The 22,209-nt window shown below is 40.9% G+C and overlaps 1 protein-coding gene across 3 annotated transcripts in view; it reads left to right on the top strand.

Moving 5' to 3' along the window:
* The first annotated feature begins 309 nt into the window (after positions 1-309).
* SMYD3 (SET and MYND domain containing 3) overlaps positions 310-22,209 on the top strand; it is a 714,589-nt gene continuing 692,689 nt past the window's right edge. The window contains exon 1 of one of the 3 annotated variants that reach the window (XM_067729540.1): positions 310-561. In XM_067729540.1, coding sequence (XP_067585641.1) covers positions 398-561 — 164 coding nt within the window. In that variant the 5' untranslated portion in view covers positions 310-397. The remainder of the gene's footprint in view (positions 562-22,209) is intronic. The other 2 variants (XM_067729539.1, XM_067729542.1) reach the window with 2 other exon arrangements.

Here is a 22,209-nt window from a genome sequence, read left to right as displayed (position 1 = left end):
ATCCATACTGGGAGAAAATGAGCAGAAACCGCAAAATGGTAAGAATTGTTTGATCTAGGTGGAGGGTATACAGGTGTTCACTGCACTGTGCTCTCAACTTCCCGTCTGCATTAAAATTATCCTAATAAAATGTTGGAGGAGAAAAACACCGCCTCTCCTCGCGGAACCGCCTCGGGTCCGAAAGGTTGGGAGAGCAGGTGGGAAGGCCAGCAACGCCCTCACCCCAACCAGCGGGACCAACCTCGAGACTCCATCTGGGCATGCTCAGAGGCTCCGTCGCGCCCGCCCCGCCCCTCGGGGTACTTGAGCGCAAGGCGCAGGCGCCCGGCTCCCGGCAGCCCGCGAGACGCCAGCTGCGAAACGCGGCGGACGCCTGAGGTGCGGGAGCTCTGCGAGGATGGAGGCGTCGAAGGTGGAAAAGTTCAGCACCGCCGACAGGGGAAACGGGCTGCGTGCGTTGGCGCCACTGCGCCCCGGAGAGCTGCTTTTCCGCTCGGATCCTTTGGCGTACACGGTGTGCAAGGGGAGTCGTGGTGTCGTCTGCGACCGCTGCCTCCTCGGGTACGTACCTCCCTCGCCCACCTGAGTCCAGAGCAGTGAGGGGTCCGGGGTGCTGAGGGCGTGGCGGGGGGGGGCAGCCCTCCCCGGGACTCCCCCTGGCTGTGGCTGCACAAGGTCTCGCCGGTGCTGCCCAGATGCCCAGCCCCGCACTTCCCCAGATGAGCGGCTCCCGGGGGCGCCTCGCAGCTGACAGACTCCGCTTGGCCGTCCCCTGGGCTGCCGCGGCGGGGGTTGGAGGGACCCCAGACGCAGCCCCAGCTGGACCCGCTACCACCCCACCCCGCCGTAGTATTAACTGGAGAGAGCCGGTGGGCAGACTTAAGGGGAGACGTTGAGCCGTGGGTAGTTTTGCTGCGAAACAAAAAAGTCTGTGTCTCAGGCGATAAGCTTCATTGGTGCCGTTGTGGAAATCACAGTTGGAGGAGGTGGGGGTGAGTGGGAGAACGGATGGTGTAAGTCAGGCTGACGGCCGAGGCCTCGCCAAGAAAGTGCGGGGCTCGCAGGACGCAGAAGAATCTTGGTGTTCACGGAGCACTTCCTGTGGTCCAGGTTCTGTTTGGCCTGGGGATACAAAGATGAACGGGACGTCCTTAAGAATCCTTAAGGAGCAGATAAGTGAGCGAGATAATTAATTACAGTGTATCAGAAGGGCTGAAATAGAGATGCAGTACTGTGCTGTAGGAGCATAAGTTACTGAGCTTCCATCGTGTGCTTTGCATTTAATGACTGCAGGCAGGTCTAACTCTTAACCACCTATCTAGATGCAAGAATTCATGTGAAAGTAATTTGTAAGCCTGTAAGCACTGGGTCAATGTAAAGTGCTATGGGAGAGCAATTTATGGAAATGTGTAATATGTATGCACAGTCATAGGAATTGTATTCAAGCAACAATTGTTCTTGAGCTCCTATTATATGTCAAGGAGAAGAGCTCTGTTTTAGATGGCTGGGATGATTTTTTTCCATGACTGCTCTTCCAGACCTATTAGTCTGGGATTGGGGTGGATGGAGGTGAGGGGGTAAGTGCAAAGCTCAAATCAGTAGCTTGACCATTAGTATTACTATGTCCTTATTTGGTTCATAATTGAGGAATTTATTCTCATATTTTAAAGTTACTTAATTGTATTTGTTGCTTCCTGAAGTAATGATAACAGCAACAACAACAAAAATTCTTTGAGGAGTGAACACCTTGAAGCTTTTGTAAACTGTGTGGTTGAAAACAATTCATTCCTTTCAAGAAATGAAATGCTGAAGGCTTCAACATTGAAAGTTGTAGACCTTTGATTCTCATTCAGGCAAATTAGAGAGAAAGCTGGGATGTTCATCCTGTTAAATCCTTTGGAGGTGTTTCTAGAGTTTGAATGTAGCCCAGAACAGAGAACTTGCTTTTTCTTAAGTCTTATAACATTAATTGATGAAGATGTGGATCATCTTGCAGATGAAACCAGACTGCCAAGTTATTTAGTAGTTGGAATAGAAAAGTTTTGGAATGAATACACGATGACAGATTATTAATTGAATTATCAGAGCTGAACTTTAGTTCACATGGAACATGGAATTGTCCACTTTCCAAATAGACTGCACAAACCCAGCCCTTTGTATGTGGCATACTTCTTGATTTACCAATAAAATTCCATTACTGCTATCACTTATTTTTCTTATTAACAAGAACTGTAATGATTTAAACGAGAAAAGGAATTTCATGAAAGAGTTTTGGGGAGTTCTTGGCATCCTTTTAAAGTCTAGAGGAAACCCAGCTCTGAAAATGGGCAGAAACCAGGGGAGTTCCACAGTCAGAATTGCACTTCAGAAGTAGATGGGGTTGGGACCTGGAGAGTACGTTCCTTCTGACGCTGCCTGGTAATACTGGGTTCTGCAGCATGTGTCGCCAGCACTATGACACTGGACCCTACTGCTGCTGCTATTCTTGCTACCACTGCCGCCGCCACTGCTGCTTGGGAAACTGGTTATTGCTGGAAAGTTGCCAGCTCAGCCATGCTTCTTTGTGATATTAGCTTTCTCTTTCTTTCTTTTTTTTTTTCTATTTAATTTTTTTGGTTGTGCCGCGAGGCTTGCTGGATCTCAGTTCCCCGACCAGGGACTGAACCTAGGCCGTGGCAGTAAAAGCCCGGAATCCTAACCACTAGGCAACCAGGGAACTCCGGATATTAACTTCTGATTCAAAGTTCTCAGTGGGTGTCTTGGATTGGTTGAGCTTGGGTCACTGCCTGCATCCTAGCTACAAGGGAAGTTGAGAAGGTGAGTAGTTGGCCTTCGTGGCTTTTAAGAAAGGAGGTAGGTTCTACTTCCCACCATATGCATATTATAATGGAGAAATCAGCAAACATAAACATAGGAAAGGTAATATCAGTAAATGCCAAGGATCCAAACAAAACAAACTAAAACAAACAAATGGATTTTTTTTTTTTTTTTTTTGCGGTACGTGGGCCTCTCACTGCTGTGGCCTCTCCCGCTGCGGAGCACAGGCTCCGGACGCCCAGGCCCAGCAGCCATGGCTCACGGGCCCAGCCGCCCCGCAGCATGTGGGATCCTCCCGGACCGGGGTATGAACCTGCGTCCCCTGCATCGGCAGGCGGACTCTCAACCACTGCGCCACTAGGGAAGCCCTGCACTTAATTTTGGATTGCTAGGACATAGTTCACAGGTGCTGAACTAGTGCTCCTAGTAGTAGGAGCTCTGTTGAACACTTCTGCTTCAGTGGTTGTTGTGTTTCTGAAGTGCTTAGCTGGGAATCACTGCAGCCTGAGGGTAGTGTTAGAGAAATCAAACTTTGGTGCGTTGTCTTATGCAGTTTTCTACCAATATTGAATGCTCATCAATGGGGGGATACAATTCTGTGTTCCTTATCACCTTGTAAGTAAAATTTGTTTCTTATTAGCTGTGAAGTCCTTAAGAGTAGATGTCTTTCAATTTTTGTAAACTCCAGTGCCTGGCATGTAGTAAACTTTTAATTTGTAGTATGAACATCTCGCAGAATTCTCCTCTAGTTGTTTTTGTCCTTTTGCTGCCTTCCATTTGAATTAAGAAATGGAATGAAAATATTAGTTTGTAACGAATAACAACAGTTCCATGGGAAGTGGGGGGGGGACCAAAATAGAATAAAAGAACAGGTATTTATTGTAATTACTTCATTACTCTCCAGATCATTTATTGTTATAAGATTCTACCTGATTTCCTTTGGCCTTGGGCTGTTTTGATTAGTGCTTTAGTTCTTGCATATTTATTTTTATTAATAGAGAAATTTAAACCTGCTTTATGACTTCTCTTGCTTTTTTCCTTTCCTTTTCTTTTCCTTTCCTTTCCTTTTTTTTTCATGGATTGGCTCCTGGTATTTTGTGTTGTGAGTGGGAAAGAATGAGGTATATAAATTGGAGAAAGATTAAATGACAATGAAATTGTGACCTGAAATAATTTATATTATCCTTTTTCTTATCCATTTTTAATTTGATGGAGCTGGAGAAGATTGACAAGGGTTATTTGTGTCTTCTGTTTGTTTTGGTATATGTAACACATAAAATTCCATTGTAATTATTTTGTTTGTAGGTCTCCCCACTTTAGTGACCTAAGTCTAATCTTTATATCTCTGGGACCTAGTACACAAGTGATTCTAACTGTTGGAGTTGTGAAGGGATAATATTTTGGGGAATTTAAAGTCATTCTTTGTTTGTTTTTGGTTTTCTAAAGTTCCAAGTTGCCTGCAGTTTCCATTATCAAGAGCTTCCATGGCAAACTCTAATAATAGTTTCTTCTGCAGGGTAAAGAGGGTATTTCTTCCATCACTAAAGCTGAGTATGAGGCTTAGTGCCTCCCAGGAGGAAGGAGAATGAATTGGAAAGTCCATCTTTTTTCAGCCCTGGTGGCTTATGGGAAGCAGGGGATGGGCGGGGGGGAAATAGATTGTGAGAAACATATGTTCTGACCTTCCTTGTCTGGCCAAAGTTCTGGGGTTGGGGTGAGGGTATTAAATGGGTTGACGGGTCAGTCAAAAGTAGAAGGCCTTAAAAAAAAAAAAAGTGGAAGACCTTTGGGTCTGCTCCTTATTTGTAAGCTTGAGAGCTGTGTAGGCTGTTGCTGTGCCAACATTGGGGCCTAGGGCATAGCAGTGGTAAGAGAAAGTGGCTGGCTGCATGAGTCTGTGCTGGCAGGGGATTCTGAAGTGCTCTCATATCACTTCAGGGATGTGGACAAGCTTAGAGGCCTGGTGGAACAGCAGGCATCATGACAAAGGGCTGTGTGACTCTAGGTCAGGAACATGGAGACCAGAGGTGGGAGGCAGCATGACATCCCAAAAGGTGAGATGGCACCAGTCCAGCCATAGGACCTGATCACTGCCTTGCAGCAGAGACCAGTGAGGATCCTTAGAGACGTCAAGATCTGAGGTCTTGCCACCGTAAGGATGTCCCATAAGCCCCACTTGGAGAAATATTTACCTGAAAGCGACTGTTGAAACCAGCTCTGGTAAGGAGTTAAACTTAAATGTCTGAATATTAACTGGAAGAGACTGAGATGTTATTTGGCAAATATTACATTTCTGGCTATTTACTAGGGTGAGTGTTCTTGAGGAAGCTTGGATTAATTATAGAAAAAACAGCCCCATGTTCATGAGACAGAGTAGATCAATTATAGGAAATAAAGCAACTACATTTGAGCTACAGTGTGGGTAAATATGATCAGGCAGTAAAGGGCAAAAAAAAGAACCCTGGTGAGATGATGTAATCCGTCTTGGCCAAGGACTGAACCTGGGGTGGAAGCAGGAGGGAATACCTTCTTATACTGGGGTAAGAAGAAGAGGTGCCCGAGAAGGTAACAGCAGTGACTGCAAGGCTTGAGGACAACTAGGGAGGCGGCTGCTGAGTGACAGATTCTCAGAGAGGAGAAGGTGTGAAATATTCTTCTAGGAGAGGAAAGTGAATTGCTTAGGAAAATATAGCGAGGTTGCTGGGAAGTGCTAAGGGTCCACTTAAAACTTTTGTTCATTTATTTACCGTGAGAGCAGTTAGCAGACTAGTGCTCTTTTCTCCCAGTGGTTGGCAGTTTGACTGTGAGAATTGGGCTCACCCAGGGCTGCCTGGTTACCATGATGGGTGGAGAGAGGAAGCAGGAAGCTGAAGTCGTGGGCAAGGAAGAGTGTAATCATGGACCATATTTCTAAGCTAGGGACTGAGGTCATGAGGAAGGTGATGAACAGTGAAATGTGGTGGAAGCAATGGATTAGAGGACCTGATGTGCTCAGAGCGATGGTGGAGCGGTCAGAGGATGGGGTGACTTGACATATATATGCTTTAGAAGTAGTGTGTGATTTGGTACCACAGGGTTTAGGGTATGCAGAAAGTGACTGAGGTAGGGAATAAGAAAAATGTTGGAATGATCAGGAGACTGAGAGACTGAGGTGTTAGATGAATCTTCTAAATAAGTGAAGTTACCAAGAATGCTAGGCATTGGAAGGAATGGTTTCAACAAAGGCAGAATTCTCATTTTGGCTTCCTGACCCGGGGTTTAAGGGCTGACCAGAAAGAGCCAAGTGGAGACAGGGAGGCACTCACTTCTGTTCAAATAGTGTATAAAAGACATTCTGTGGGTTTACAGCTGGTTTTGTGAAGTATCCCAGCACCAGGTGCAAGTGAGCTGCTGTAGTGTTGCAGACTCTTCCTGGGGGGATGGGCTTGGAAGATGGAAAGACTAGGAAAATCTTCTCAAGGGAAGGACCTTGAGAGCATTGAAATCAGGGTTTGCACATTCCTGGACAGTGGTTCATGGGCTTACTGGAAGGTCAAGGACTTAGAGTAAAATAAAGTAGAAGGATTGATGAGGTGGGTTGGGAAAGGACTCTTTGGATATGACTTCCATTTTTCTTTTTAAGTGGGAGTTATAATTCCTGTTTCTTTTGCTACTACCTTTTCTTCTGCATGGAAGTTTGGTGAAGGGCTGTATGGCAGAGCCCTGAGCCTGAAAACATTTGGTCCATGTGATTGCCACAGCAGAGGACGTTCTTAATCAGACAGGATGACCTGCTTTGTGGATAGCAGTAAGTTCTCCTTCTTCAGACAGCCTGGTGCTTGTTCAAGGGCTCAAGAACAGAGCAACCATGGGGACAGGGATGGAGGCTGGTGCCTAGAACTCAACAGTGCAGACTTCCTCTCACCATGGCTATTGTGGCTTCTACTGGTACAGAGTTCCCAGTTTGTTAGGGATCCTGAGTTCCCCAAATGGCAGCACATGTTTGGGAACCTGGCCAGCTGGTGTCAGGTTTTTATTTTAGACCCTTTTGTCATGGAGCAATCATTGATTTGTTCTCATTGGAACACTCATTTTTTCCTGCCCTTGGATTTGCCTTTTCTACTTGTGCTGCCATCTCTGAGACCCACTGAAATCTTCTGTGAAGCTGTGCTACTCCTTACAAGGTTGGCTCTGACCTTCACAGAAAGAGAATTGAAGCAGCGGGCTAATACCTATGGTTTGACTTCTCTTGACTTATATGCTGTCATTTGAGGCAGCTGATTTCATACACCGTGGTTCTCAAACTTCAGTCTCAGGACCACTTTACCCTCTTAAGAATTATAGAAAAAGATTTCATAGGAGGGTTTAAAAAAAAAAAGTTATTTAGGGCCCTGCAGGGGTTTAAACAAAACATAACCATGCAAGCAGTGTGGTTATATTTATTGATTTTACTGCTTAAAATATTAAAACTGATAAGTTTTGAAATATACAGTCAGCCCTCCATGGATCAAAAATATTCAGGGGACAGAAGAAGTCCAGAAAGTTCCAAAAAGCAAAACTTGAATTTGCAGTGCAAAGGCAACTATTTACATAGCATTTACCTTTTATTTACAACTATTTACATACATTTACATTGTATTAGGGGTTATAAATAATCTAGAGATGATTTAAAGTATATGAAAGGATGTGTGTAGGTTGTATGTAAATAGTATGCCACTTTACATAAGGGACTTGAGCGTCCGAGGATTTTAGTATTGTGAGGGTCCTGGAACCAATCCACTGCAGATACCAAGGGACGACTGGATTTAAACATAATGAATCATTGCATTTTGACAAGGATTTTAATGACACAGACTGTATTTGCAAAACAAAAGAAAATTTGCTGAGAAAATTCGCTTACTTTCATTTTTGTATGTCTCTCTAATGTCTGGCTTAATAGAACACCCTCAGATTCTCACAACTGCTCCTGCATTTAGTGTATTGTAAAATCACAAGTCATTTAACCTCTAGAAAACTCCACTGTACATTGTGAGAGAAAGAGAATAAAAAGACAAAAAATGTCTTAGTATTATTATGAAAATAGTTTTGACCTCGTGGGCCTCCTGAAAGGGCTTTGGAGTCCCGGGACCCTACTTTGAGAACCACCGTTATAAAAGACTGTACCTGTCTTTTGTGACAGTTGGAGAGGCTCAGATTTGTTCTCTAGTGTATGTTGTGAACCATGAACAATATTTGTTCTGGTTTTCTTGTAACCTGCCAGGATATACTGGGATCAGGAACCAAAGTATGGAGTTAGTGCCTCTCTGTTAGTATGACTTGTTCAACGTTTGCTTCCCGTCTTCTAACTCTGGCTGGTTCTGGTCGTTTAAGAGTCAAGGGACTTGCGATGGTGATTAACCTTGATTATTAAGGGAAAGTAAGAGAGCCATTTTCCATTTACTTGTTACCACAGTATATGATGACTGAAAATTATTTTTCAGTAGCTAATATGATTATCACTTACTAAGCAATGACAGGCATGATTTTAAGCGCTTTACCTTAAATAGTACTTCACTTAATTCTCATAATGACTCTAAAGTGTCTATTATGTTCCTTGTAAGCACAGATATGAACTAGAGAGCATTCAGACATTTGTAGAGTGTAAATTGGTATGCTCCTTTGGAGGGCAATTTGGTAGTACCTAGCAAAATTGAGCACTGTGTTTTCTTGACCGTATTTTTGGGATTCTGACAAATGAAAATAACAATGGTTGCACAAGAATACTTAGTATAGCATTTTTGTAATTAAGAAAAAAGGAGAGAGAATTTTAATGTGCATTAATAGGAACTGGTTAAGTTATGGTGCAGCCATATTGTAGAATCCATGTAGCTGTTAAGATTGAAGTGGATCTGTTTCTACAGTGGATGTGGATGGATGTCAGTAACACATTGTTGGGTGAATAAAGTTGTAGAACAATGTGTGTATTTTAAATAAAATTTTTGTGTGCATGTACTTGTGCGTGTAGAAGAGGTCTGGAAGAACACCCCAGAATTCTAATACGGTTACTTTCGGAGGATGGGACTTGGAGGGGGGAAGATATCCTTTTGTACTTTATATATTTTGTATTTTTCAAAGCTTGTATCACTTTTTGTAATTAAATATTTGAATAAACGTTGAGAAAGTCTTTGTTTCATTTGGAATTGTATAAAAGGGTGGTGCTGCTTGGGATGAAGGTGACTTTGAAATTTTTGCCAGTTTATGTCTGCTTTTTTTTTTTCTTTGAGTTGCCAGCTGATTAGACCAAGAGTGAACCTCTTGATAAAACGTGAGCCAGGTGAGCCAGTTTACTGGCTGGCCATTGGCATTAGAATTTGAACTGAGAGAAGTAGAACTTCTCTTCATGGTCCTCATCATAATTCTCCTTGCTCTGACTTTGCTCAGGCCTGGTTATTCAGCTTTCCATGGTGTTTCTGAGATATCACAGTATCCATTATAAACTTTATTCATTTTCCTTGGGTGGGTACATAAGATGACTACATTTCCAAGCCTCCTTGTTAGACTGGGGCTTGTGACTCAGTTTTGGCCAATGGAGTTTGGGCTAGAGGTTGCACAAGCCATTTCCAGGTCTACCATAAAATATCCTATGCCATGTTCTCTGCTCTCTCTTACCTTATCTTGATGACTGTGGGGGCAGTGAGTTGAGATGGAGAAAACAAGAAGTATGAGTCATGGCATGGAAGAGAGCTGCTCTGGGGAATCACTCTACATGCACCAGATTTAGTAGGAGCTAGAAATAAATCTGTTAAGTCACTTAGAGGAGGCCTTATTTAACTTTAATGTGCAGAAGAATCACCTGAAGATCTTGTTAAAGTGCAGATTCTGCTTCAGTAAGGTCTGGGTTGCATGTAAGATTCTGCGTTTCTAACAAACTCCTAGGTGATGCTAAAGCTGCTGGTCTGCTGATCACACACGCGTAGCAGAGATTTAAAAGGGTAGATGAAATGACTTATAGCCTAACGTAAGTACTCAGTAAACACTTATCCAGTGGATATTTGAGCATCCTGAATAAGATGAAAAGGAATTCGAGACTATACATACATAATCAGATGTTGAAATGATTCCTAAGTGCATATCTCTTTCATGTATCATGGACTGGAATTTAGTTTTAGTATTATGTGTGCAGAAAGTATGAAACGAGAACCTGGAATTATTTTAAAGATCATTTTGAACATTTACTTATTTTTAAAATTCTATTTATTTATTTATTTATTTTTGGCTGCGTTGGGTTTTCGTTGCTGCACGCGGGCTTTCTCTAGTTGCAGCGAGCTGGGGCTACTCTTCGTTGCGTTGCGCGGGCTTCTCATGGTGGTGGCTTCTCCTGTTGCAGAGTGTAGGCTCTAGGGGCGAGCTTCAGTAGTTACAGCAGACATGTTTTTCTTTTTAACAGAACATTCCTTATTTTAGGTATCACATCTGGAGGTTAACAGGGTCCTTTCATTGATAGTGTTAAACTGATCACTCAGTCAAGCTGTTGTCCTATTTTTGCCACTGTGTATTATTTTTCCCCCCAGCCAGTTTGTGGGGAGACGTTGTAAGATGGAAATATCCTGTTCATTAAAATTTCCCCTGAGATTTATGCATCCATGGGTGACTATTGATTGAATCTTTGGTATAGTAGTTGCAAAATGCTCATTTTTTACCTATAGCACTCCTCCACACTTACCAGTTGACATTCAGTTCAGCATTCCACCATAAGAGCCTGTCCTCCTTCCTTATTAGTTATCTTGTTATTATCAGTATGGACTCAAGTATTTCCATTTTTTCAGTGGTTTAGAATTAATTAGGTACCTAATTGTTTTGGTACTCAAATTGTCCCAGATCTTTTTTTAGTATGAAACCTTCCAAGGTAGATCCTGTGTCCTTGTGATATGCCCCCAAGTTTTCTTTATTCCTCCCTCCCACCCTGCCTTCCTTCCTTCCTTCCTTCCTTCTTCTCTTTCTCCCTCCCTCTCTCTTTCTACCTACCCTTCCTTTTCTTTCCTTCTCTTCTCTCCTTTTTTTTTTTTCTTTAACACTTCCTTGCTTTCTGGCATAACAGATGTTTTAGACTCATCCTGTACCCATCCTGCCAAAACTCTGGAATCAGTATTTCTCTGAGGATTCCTGGTTTCTTTTAGTGAGAAATAATATTAGAGACCAAGATCTGAGCGCTAGATATGCTCACTGCCCCTGGGATGTTTTTGCTCTTTGACTCTTTCAGAGGACAGAGGAAGTATACAGGTTCATGCAAATATGCATACATATACACATACGTACACATATTTTAGAAATCATGAGTTCACATCAGTACTTTCAATTCCGACTTGTCTCCTCAGGGTTCTTTCTTGCCTTTCCCGGTTCCATAATTGTATATCCTTTCTGGCTCAGTGAGAACTCTGGCCCTCGAAAGCCTCAATGTATTTACTCATTTGTTCAACTCTATATAATATCTAAAATTGTTTCAGAATTGCTTTGCCCACATCATTACCAAAAAGACTCTATTTGAGGGCTTCCCTGGTGGCGCAGTGGTTGAGAGTCCGCCTGCCGACGCAGGGGACACGGGTTCGTGCCCCGGTCCGGGAAGATCCCACATGCCGTGGAGCGTCTGGGCCTGTGAGCCATGGCCGCTGAGCCTGCGCGTCCGGAGCCTTTGCTCCGCAACGGGAGAGGCCACAACAGTGAGAGGCCCGCGTACCGCAAAAAAAAAAAAAAAAAAAAAGACCCTATTTGAAACAGTACAGAATTTGTTTACAATTTCCCTTTCCCCTCTACTCTGCCAAAGACTGAGAATATACAGTTAAATACTGTGTTCGTTTTACATTCTTTCTTTTTTTCCCCTTCATTATATTTATTGGTATTTATTAGAAATACAATTGAGTGACTTCCCTGGTGGCGCAGTGGTTATGAATCCGCCTGCCAATGCAGGGGACACGGGTTTGATCCCTAGTCCGGGAAGATCCCACATGCTGCGGAGCAGCTAAGCCCATGTGCCACCACTACTGGGCCTGCATGCCACAACTACTGAAGCCTACATGCCCTAGAGCCCATGCGCCACAACTACTGAGCCCACTCGCTGCAGCTACTAAAGCCCGTGCACCTAGAGCCCGTGCTCTGCAACAAGAGAAGCCACTGCAATGAGAAGCCCGTGCTTGCTGCAACTAGAGAAAGCCCGTGCACACCAACGAAGACCCAACACTGCCAAAAAAATAATTAAAAAAAAAAAAAAAGAAATACAATTGAGTTCATTTGTTTCACTTTGCTTTCAGTTTTAGTTTTTCCCCCTCATCCTTTTTGATTTAATTTTATATTTTGAATATATGGAACATCCACATGCTTCTAAAACTCAAACTATGAAAAAGCGAAGTGTTAGCCCCCCTCCCATATTCATACTGTTCCTCCCTGCCACCCCTTGTAGATAAGCAAGTTCATTGTTTTCTGGTTTATCTTCTCTCTGTCTCTCTCTCTTCGGTAAAGAGAAGCAAATATATGTGTTTATTATTTTCCATTCTTACACAAAAGGTAGCATACTTTATTTGCTCTTTTGCACTTGCTCTCTTCACTTAAAAAATCTACTCCATATCGTATTTACAGAGATCTTTCTTATTCTTTTTTATAGCTCCAAAGTACTCCACTTTATGTGTGTACCATAGTTTCTAATTTCCTATGCTTGGACATTTAGGTAATTTCCAGTATTTTGCAATTGTGAATAGTGCTGTAATCAATAACCTTGCGCATAGGTGTTTTTATATTGTTGCCGGTATATACTCAGGGTAAATTCCTAGAAGTGGGATTGTTAGGTGAACGTGTAAATGCCTATGTGTGGGGTGGCACCATTTCACAACTCCACTAGCAACGTATCAGTATGAGAGTGCTGGTTTCCCTCAGCTTTGCAGACTCAGTGTACTGTCAACCTTTTGAATTTTTACCAGTCTGATGGGTGAACAGTGGTATCTCAGTATAGTTTTCAGTTTGCATTTAAATTGTATTATCAATAAAGTTAAACATCTTTTCATATGTTTAAAGGCCATGATTATATGAATATCTCTTTGTGAATTGTCTTTATATATCTTTTGCCTGTTTTTCTATAAGACTTTTGTTCTTTCCTTCAGATTTAAAACTTTTTGTATATTAGAGATATTAGTCTCATGTTTGAGAAATATTGCAAATATTTTCTTTCTGGTTGTCATTTGTGTTTTAACTTTTCTTGTGATAGAGTAATTCACATGTTTTTTTCTAGAATTTGTATACTTTAAATCTTTACATTTAGATCTCTGATTCATTTGCGTTTATTCTTATGTATGGTGTAAGGAATGGATCTAATCTTATCTTTTTCCAAATGGATATCCAGTTGTTCCATTTATTAGGAAGATTATTTTTGTCCCAATGATTGGCTCCAGTAATCATATTCTAGATCATATACTAATTGGGTCTAACTCTTGACTTTCTACTCTTTTCCATTGGTTTATCTGTCTATTTATGCATAGGTACCACACTGTTTTAATTACAGATAATTTAATTTCTAGGAGTACTCTTATGTCATCTTCAAACACGTAGTTTCTTCTTTTTCAATTTTTATGCCTCTGAGTGTTCTTTCTAGGCTAATTACTTTGAGTAATGCTTCCAGAACAATGTTTAATAGTCGTGAAGATAGTTGGCATTCTTGTGTTGTTCCTGGACATTAGGGTTTCCTTATTAATTAAGGTGCTGGTTTTACGACTCAGGTACATATATTTTATCATGTTAAGGAGGCATCCATTCATTTACATTTTCTCATGAGTTTATTTATTTATTAACATCTTTATTGGAGTATAATTGCTTTACAGTGTTGTGTTAGTTTCTGCTGTATAACAGAGTGAATCAGCAAAATGCCTACATATATACCCATATGCCCTCCCTCTTCCATGTCCTTCCCACCCTCCTTATCCCAACCCTCTAGGTGGTTGCAAAGCACTGAGCTCATCTCCCTGTGCCATGCAGCAGCTTCCCACTAGCTATCTATTTTACATCTGGTAGTGTATATATGTCAGTGCTACTCTCTTACTTCCTCCCAGCTTACCCTTCCCCCTCCCCGTGTCCTCAAGTCCATGCTCTACATCCGTGTCTTTATTTCTGTCTTGCCCCTAGGTTCATCAGAACCTTTTTTTTAGATTCCATGTATATGTATTAGCATATGATATTTGTTTTACTCTTTCTGACTTCACTCTGTATGACAGACTCTAGGTCCATCCACCTCACTACAAATAACTCAATTTCGTCTTTTTATAGCTGAGTAATATTCCATTGTACATATGTGCCACATCTTCTTTATCCATTCATCTGTCGATGGGCACTTAGGTTGCTTCCATGTCCTGGATATTGTAAATAGAGCTGCAATGAACATTGTGGTACATGACTCTTTTTGAATTATGGTTTTCTCTGTGTATATGCCCAGTAGTGGGATTGCTGGGTCATATGGTAGTTCTATTTGTAGTTTTTTAAGGAACCTCCATACTGTTCTCCATAGTGGCTGTACCAATTTACATTCCCACCAACAGTGCAAGAGGGTTCCCTTTTCTCCACACCCTCTCCAGCATTAATTGTTTGTAGATTTTTTGATGATGGCCATTCTGACTGGTGTGAGGTGATATACCTCACTGTAGTTTTGACTTGTATTTCTCTAATGATTAGTGACGTTGAGCATCCTTTCACGTGTTTGATGGCAATCTGTATATCTTCTTTGGAGAAATGTCTATTTAGGTCTTCTGCCCATTTTTGGATTGGGTTGGTTTTTTTTTTGATGTTGAGCTGCATGAGCTGCTTGTATCTTTTAGAGATTGATCCTTTGTCAGTTGCTTCATTTGCAAATATTTTCTCCCATTCTTAGGGTTGTTTTTTCATCTTTTTTATGGTTTCCTTTGCTGTGCAAAAAGCTTTTAAGTTTTATTAGGTCCCATTTATTTATTTTTGTTTTTATTTCCCTTTCTCTAGGAGGTGGGTCAAAAAGGATCTTGCTGTGATTTACGTCATAGAGTGTTCTATGTTTTCCTCTAAGAGTTTTATAGTGTCTGGCCTTAAATATAGGTCTTTAGTCCATTTTGAGTTTATTTTCGTGTATAGTGTTAGGAAGCATTCTAATTTCATTTTTTTCCAAGTACTGTCCAGTTGTCCCAGCACCACTTATTGAAGAGGCTGTCTTTTCTCCATTGTATACTCTTGCCTAGAGATAAGGTGACCATAGGTGTGTGTGTTTATCTGTAGGCTTTCTATCCAGTTCCATTGAGCTATATTTCTGTTTTTGTGCCAATACCATACTGTCTTGATTACTGTAGCTTTGTAGTATAGTCTGAAGTCTGGGAGCTTGATTCCTCCAGCTCCGTTTTTCTTTCTCAAGATTGCTTTGGCTATTCGGGGTCTTTTGTGCTTCCGTACAAATTGTGAATTTTTTTGTTCTGGTTCTGTGAAAAACGCCATTGGTAGTTTGATAAGGATTGCATTGAATCTGTAAATTGCTTTGGGTAGTATAATCATTTTCACAATGTTGATTCTTCCAACCCAACGACATGGTATATCTCTCCATCTGTTTGTATCATCTTTAATTTTTCTCATCAGTGTCTTACCGTTTTCTGCACACAGGTCTTTTGTCTCCTTAGGTAGGTTTATTCCTAGGTATTTTATTCTTTTTGTTGCAGTGGTAAATGGGAGTGTTTCCTTAATTTCTCTTTCAGATTTTTCATCATTAGTGTATAGGAATGCAAGAAATTTCTGTGCATTAGTTTTGTATCCTGCTACTCCACCAGATTCATTGATTAGCTCTAGTAGTTTTCTGGTAGCATCTTTAGGATTCTCTATGTATAGTATCATGTCATCTGCAAACAGTGACGGTTTTACTTCTTCTTTTCCAATTTGGATTCCTTTTATTTCTTTTTCTTCTCTGATTGCTGTGGCTGAAACTTCCAAAACTATGTTAAATAATAGTGGTGAGAGTGGGCAACCTTGTTTGTTCCTGAACTCAGTGGAAATGGTTTCAGTTTTTCACCATTGAGAACGATGTTGGCTGTGGGTTTGTCATATATGGCCTTTATTATGTTGAGGTAAGCTCCCTCTGTGCCTACTTTCTGGAGGGTTTTTGTCATAAATGGGTGTTGAATTTTGTCAAAAGCTTTTCCTGCATCTATTGAGATGATCATATGGTTTTTCTCCTTCAATTTGTTAATGTGGTTTGTCACATTGATTGATTTGTATACATTGAAGAATCCTTGCATTCCTGGGATAAACCCCACTTGATCATGGTGTATGATGATTTTAATGTGCTGTTGGATTTTGTTTCCTAATATTTTGCTGAGGATTTTTGCATCTATGTTCATCAGTGATGTTGGCCTGTAGTTTTCTTTTTTTGTGACATCTTTGTCTGATTTTGGTATTTGGGTGATGGTGGCCTCGTAGGATGAGTTTGGGAGTGTTCCTCCCTCTGCTATATTTTGAAAGAGTTTGAGAAGGATAGGGGTTAACTCTTCTGTAAATGTTTGATAGAATTCACCTGTGAATCCATCTGGTCCTGGGCTTTTGTTTGTTGGAAGATTTTTAATCACAGTTTCAATTTCAGTGCTTGTGATTGGTCTGTTTATATTTTCTGTTTCTTCCTGGTTCAGTCTCAGAAGGTTGTGCCTTTCTAAGAATTTGTCCATTTCTTCCAGGTTGTCCATTTTATTGGCAGATAGTTGCTTGTAGTAATCTCTCTTGATCCTTTGTATTTATGCCGTGTCAGTTGTTACTTCTCCTTTTTCATTTTGAATTTTGTTGATGTGAGTCTTCTCCCTTTTTTTTCTTGATGACTCTGGCTAATGCTTTATCAGTTTTGTTTATCTTCTCAAAGAACCAGCTTTTATTTTTATTGACCTTTGCTATTGTTTCCTTCTTTTCTTTTTATTTATTTCTGATCTGATCTTTATGATTTCTTTCTTTCTGCTAACTTTGGGGGTTTTTTTTGTTCTTCTTTCTCTAATTGCTTTAGGTGTAAGGTTAGGTTGTTTATTTGAGATTTTTCTGTTTCTTGTATTGCTGTAAACTTCTCTCTTAGAAGAGCTTTTGCTGCATGCTATAGGTTTTGGGTCGTCGTGTTTTCATTGTCATTTGTTTCAAGGTATTTTTTGATTTTCTCTATGAATTCTTCAGTGATCTCTTGGTTATTTAGTAACGTATTCTTTAGCCTCCATGTGTTTGTATTTGTTACAGATTTTTTCCTGTAATTGATACCTAGTCTCGTAGCATTGTGGTTGGAAAGGATACTTGATATGATTTCACTTTTCTTAAATTTACCCTGGCTTGATTTGTGACCCCAGATATGGTCCATCCTGTAGAATGTTCCCTGAGGACTTGAGAAGAAAGTGTATTCTGTTTTTGTTGGGTTGAATGTCCTATAAATATCAATTAAGTTCATCTTGTTTAATGTGTCTTTTAAAGCTTGTGTTTCCTTATTTATTTTCATTTTGGATGATCTGTCCATTGATGAAAGTGGGGTGTTAAAGTCCCCTACTATGAATGTGTTACTGTCGATTTCCCCTTTTATGGCTGTTAGTATTCGCCTTATGTATTGAGGTGCTCCTTTGTTGGGTGCATAAATATTTACAATTGTTATATCTTCTTGGATCGATCCCTTGATCATTATGTAGTGTCCTTCTTTGTCTCTTGTAATAGTCTTCATTTTAAAGTCTATTTTGTCTGATATGAGTGTTGCTACTCCAGCTTTCTTTTGATTTCCATTTGCATGGAATATCTTTTACCATCCCCTCACTTTCAGTCTGTATGTGTCCCTAGGTCTGAAGTGGGTCTGTTGTGGACAGCATATGTAAGGGTCTTGTTTTTGTATCCATTCAGCCAGCCTAACCCTTTTGGTTGGAATATTTAAATCATTTACATTTAAGGTAATTACTGATACGTACGTTCCTATTCCCATTTTCTTAATTGTTTTGGGTTTGTTATTGTAGGTCTTTTCCTTCTCTCTGTTTCCTGCCTAGAGTAGTTCCTTTAGCATTTGTTGTAAAGCTGGTTTGGTGGTGGTGAATTCTCTTAACTTTTGCTTATCTGTAAAGGTTTAATTTCTCCGTCGAATGTGAATGAGGTCCTTGCTGGGTAGAGTAATCTTGGTTGTAGGTTTTTCGCTTTCATCACTTTAAATATGTCTTGCCACTCCCTTCTGGCTTGCAGAGTTTCTGCTGAAAAATCAGCTGTTAACCTTATGGGGATTCCCTTGTATGTTATTTGTAGCTTTCCCTTGCTGCTTTCAGTACTTTTTCTTTGTATTTAATTTTGGATAGTTTGATTAATATGTCTCTTGGAGTGTTTCTCCTTGGGTGTATACTGTATGGTACTCTCTGTGCTTCTTGACTTGATTGATTATTTCCTTCCCCATATTAGGGAAGTTTTTGACTATAATCTCTTCAGATATTTCTCAGTCCCTTTCTTTTTCTCTTCTTCTTCTGGGACCCCTATAATTTGAATGTTGATGCATTTAGTGTTGTCCCAGTGGTCTCTGAGACTGTCCTCAGTTCTTTTCATTCTTTTTTCTTTATTCCACTCCCTGGCAGTTATTTCCACCATTTTATCTTCCAGGTCACTTATCCATTCTTCTGCCTCAGTTATTCTGTTATTGATTCCTTCTAGAGTATTTTTAATTTCAGTAATTGTGTTCATCACTGTTTGTTTGTTTTGTTTGTTCTTTAGTTCTTCTAGATCCTTGTTAAATGTTTCTTGCATTTTCTCCATTCTGTTTCCAAGATTTTGGATCCTCTTTACTATCATTATTCAGAATTCTTTTTCAGGTAAGTTGCCTATTTTGTCTTCAGTTATTTAGTCTTGTAGGTTTTTACCTTGCTTCTTTGTCTGTAACAAATTTTTTTGTCATTTCATTTTTTTTTTTTTTTTTGATGGGTGGTGCTGTATTCCTGTCTTACTGGTTGTTTGGCCTGAGGCGTCCAGCACTGGAGTTTGCAGGCAGTTGGATAGAGCTGGGTCTTGGTGCTGAGATGAGGACCTCTGGGAGACCTCACTCCGATTGAGATTCCCTGGGGTCTGAGGTTCTCTGTTAGTCCAGAGATTTGGACTTGGAGCTCCCACCACAGGAGCTCAGGCTCGACCTCCGGCCTGGGAACCAAGATCCCACAAGCTGGTCCCTGGGGGTTCGTCCCATCCTCTTAGGTGTATGTGGTCCCCCACCGGTGGCTGGTGGGTGCCCTAGTTGTGAGGAGACATGAATTCTGCATCCTCCTAGTATGCCATCTTGACTCCCAGTCTCTCTCATGAGTTTTTAATTAAGAAGAGGTGTTGAGTTCTGCCTAAGGCATTTCCTTCATCTGTGGAGACTCATATGATTTTTTTCCTCTAGAGTTATGAATATCCCACCATACATTTACTTAAGAGAGACTATAGAAACAATTTGTATGTAAGTCTCTTTATATTTCTGGCTTGCTTGCTTAGGTAAAGAGCATCAATAAAATAAATCTGTGTTTCAGTGTTGTGAAATTTTAATCAGTGTGGCGTTTATGCAAATTACCTCCCCCACTGCAGTCTTGCTGTCTAAAGTTTCCAAGTTTCACCAAATAAAGGGGAAATTCTTAATTTAAGGTGTTAATAAAATCATGGGATAGAATGTTTGAGTTGGATGGGATCTCAGAAGGAATCTAATCCAGTGCCTTTGGACAAAAATCATCAATGGATGCTAAAATAAGTGGGCAAGGGTATGATCAGAAATAGATATTTACACAATTTCAAAGAGTCTTCTTACTAGATACTTATTAAGTACAAGGGAAAAATACAGTAACTTTACAATGTAAAACAGGTGATCAAAGTTAGTATCACCAGTAACAGGACAGACTGACATCATGTGCTTCCTGATATACATTGAACAGGACACAGCACCACTTCTGTGATGTATAGATGCCAGAATGCGTAACCTGAATTTAATCATGAGGAAACTTCAAGGAAAGCCAAATTGAGGGATAGTCTACAAAATAACTAGGCAGTACCCTGCACAAGTATCGAGGATGTGAATGACAAGGAGAGACTGAAGAACTCCAAGATTAAAGGAGATCAAGGAAGCATGGCAACTGAGTGCAAAGTGTGATCTTGGATCAGAAATTGGACATTCGTGGGACAGCTGATGAAATTTGAATAAACCCCATAGATTTGATGATAGTATTGAATCAATGTTAATGTTTTGATTTTGATAATTGTTCTTTAGTTATGTAAGATATTAACATTGGGGGAATCCTTGTGAAGGACATATGGAAATTCTTTACTATTCCTTGCAACTTGTTTTTAATCAGTCTGAAATTATTTCAAAATGAAAAGTTAAAAAATGAAAACAATGAAGGCTTTATCTTTTTGAGATGGATAATGGATGAAGTGACAGGTTGTCTGGTGTTTGCTATTTTTTTTTTTTTTTTTTTAGCTGTGCCATGCAGCTTGTGGGATCTTAGTTCCCCAACCAGGGGTTGAACCTGGGCCCTTGGCAGTGAAAGCCTGGAGTCCTAACTACTGGACTGCCAGGGAATTCCCTGGTGTTTGCTTTAAAATGATGTAGTTGGGAGGTGTTGGTGGGGTTTAAGTTATACAAGATTGGTCATGTGTTGATAATTTCTGAAGCTGGTTGGGGGGGGTGGTATATTGTACTATTCTCTCTACTTTGGGGAATGTTTGAAATTTTCTATGATAAAAAGTAAAATAAAAGGAAAGGAAAAAGAGCTGTCCTTAAGTGTCTGCTCGTTCTTGGCCAATCATATTTAAAAGCAAGGCACCAAAAGGTCTTAGGTTAAAAAAATTCTGGGCATTTGCCCAGTAGGTGACTATATATATGGTCATCTGGTGTCTCCCAACTGTTAAGGCTGTTCTCTGGGGCTGGTCAGTTTTTGTGGGAAGGGATTGTATCAGTTAGGGTTTGTTCAAAGAAGGAGAACTCTTGAATGACGAAGCATAAGGATAATAGAGCTTAGACTTTACATAAGTTGATAGAGATGCTGTTGCCTCTGCATTATGGGGTAGGCCTGAAGACACTATTAAGTCAGCAGAGCTTGCAGGAAGATAAGCTGATATCAAGTGGGAGGAAGCAAGAACAAATTGGAATCCAACTGGAACTAATAGGATAATTGGAACCTGTGTCTGTCTGTCACTGCCTTCCCCCCTCAGTGACACTGATGGCCTACAGAAATTGCTAATGCCCTTTGCCACAGAACTGTTCATGTGCTGGGCCCCATGCCTTGGAGAAGGTTCAGGAAGAGATACAGCGGGAGCTGTCGGAAGAGAGGGCCTGGCTGCTGCCCCAGGCCAACAAGGCGAGCCATTAGATCAGCGACATTGCACACAAGCTGCAGCAGTACCCTACACAGACTGTCAGAATATAATGAAGGTTGCTGCACTTCTGGCTTCCAAATCTCACCCATGTCTTTTGTGGCCAAGCTTCACCTAGAATCATACAGAGAGAGAATTTTGGGAAATGTAGTTCCAGTTTGCTATGTTGATAAACTGCAGAAGCCACCACAGTCCCTTGTCAACTATACATACCTTATTTAACCATACTTAAGGTACTTAAGAGACAAATGCAAGCTCACTCTCCCACCTAACTATTCTTTGCACAACTAAAAACACTAGCCCTCTTCCAAAAAGAGTATACAAAATCCCTTTACCCATCTTTGGGTGATTTCGTTCTTCTTACAGCTGAATCACATTCTCCCTTTGATATTCTATCATTTTGATATCCTGTAATCAATGTCATTCTCCAAGATCCATCTGTCTTCTACATTGGCCATGTAGGCAAGTTAAATGAGGATGTGGGCGGAATCACCACCTTTGCATCTCACAAATCATTGATGTTAGCATTACACCCTCCAGAAATGCAGTATTGGTTTTGGTTCACTGTTAAGGTAGATAAAGGCAGTTTGACTTCCAATTGGACTTTTATACCGTAATAGCCATTACTTCTACGGGTTAGGGAACAAGAGAGGGGACTCTGACAGTTGTTGAGGATTTCTTTTCCAACTCTGCATTCTGGAACTGGAGAATATAACCGCAAGATGGATTTGGGGGCTTACAAAGCCCACTGTGAGATGAATCTGAGCCCAAATCGCGTTGATCCTCTGAATTCCATAAGCTCCTGTTCCTGAGACATTGGACCACAGTGGTATTTTAGGTCTTCAGGAATTAACTTTAGTTCAGAGCCAGTGTCCAGTAATCCCTGCCCACCGCTACCCCCACCCCCCACCGAAGTCTGGATTATGTCCTCTTCATAGTGCAAAGTCAGCCTTGTAAATGGCTGTAGATTGCTTTTGGAAAGCCTAGGAGGAAAATATATACTCTGCATATTTGGCTCTGTAGTAGAGTTCTTCTTCAAGGACCTGGCCCTTCCCTTCATTCAAGGGACTCTGG

This window comes from Pseudorca crassidens, chromosome 2, assembly GCF_039906515.1.
Source record: "Pseudorca crassidens isolate mPseCra1 chromosome 2, mPseCra1.hap1, whole genome shotgun sequence".
Classification (NCBI taxonomy): domain Eukaryota; kingdom Metazoa; phylum Chordata; class Mammalia; order Artiodactyla; family Delphinidae; genus Pseudorca; species Pseudorca crassidens.
Note: the sequence above shows the minus strand (reverse complement) of the source record. Positions and strands in the feature narration are given on the sequence as shown.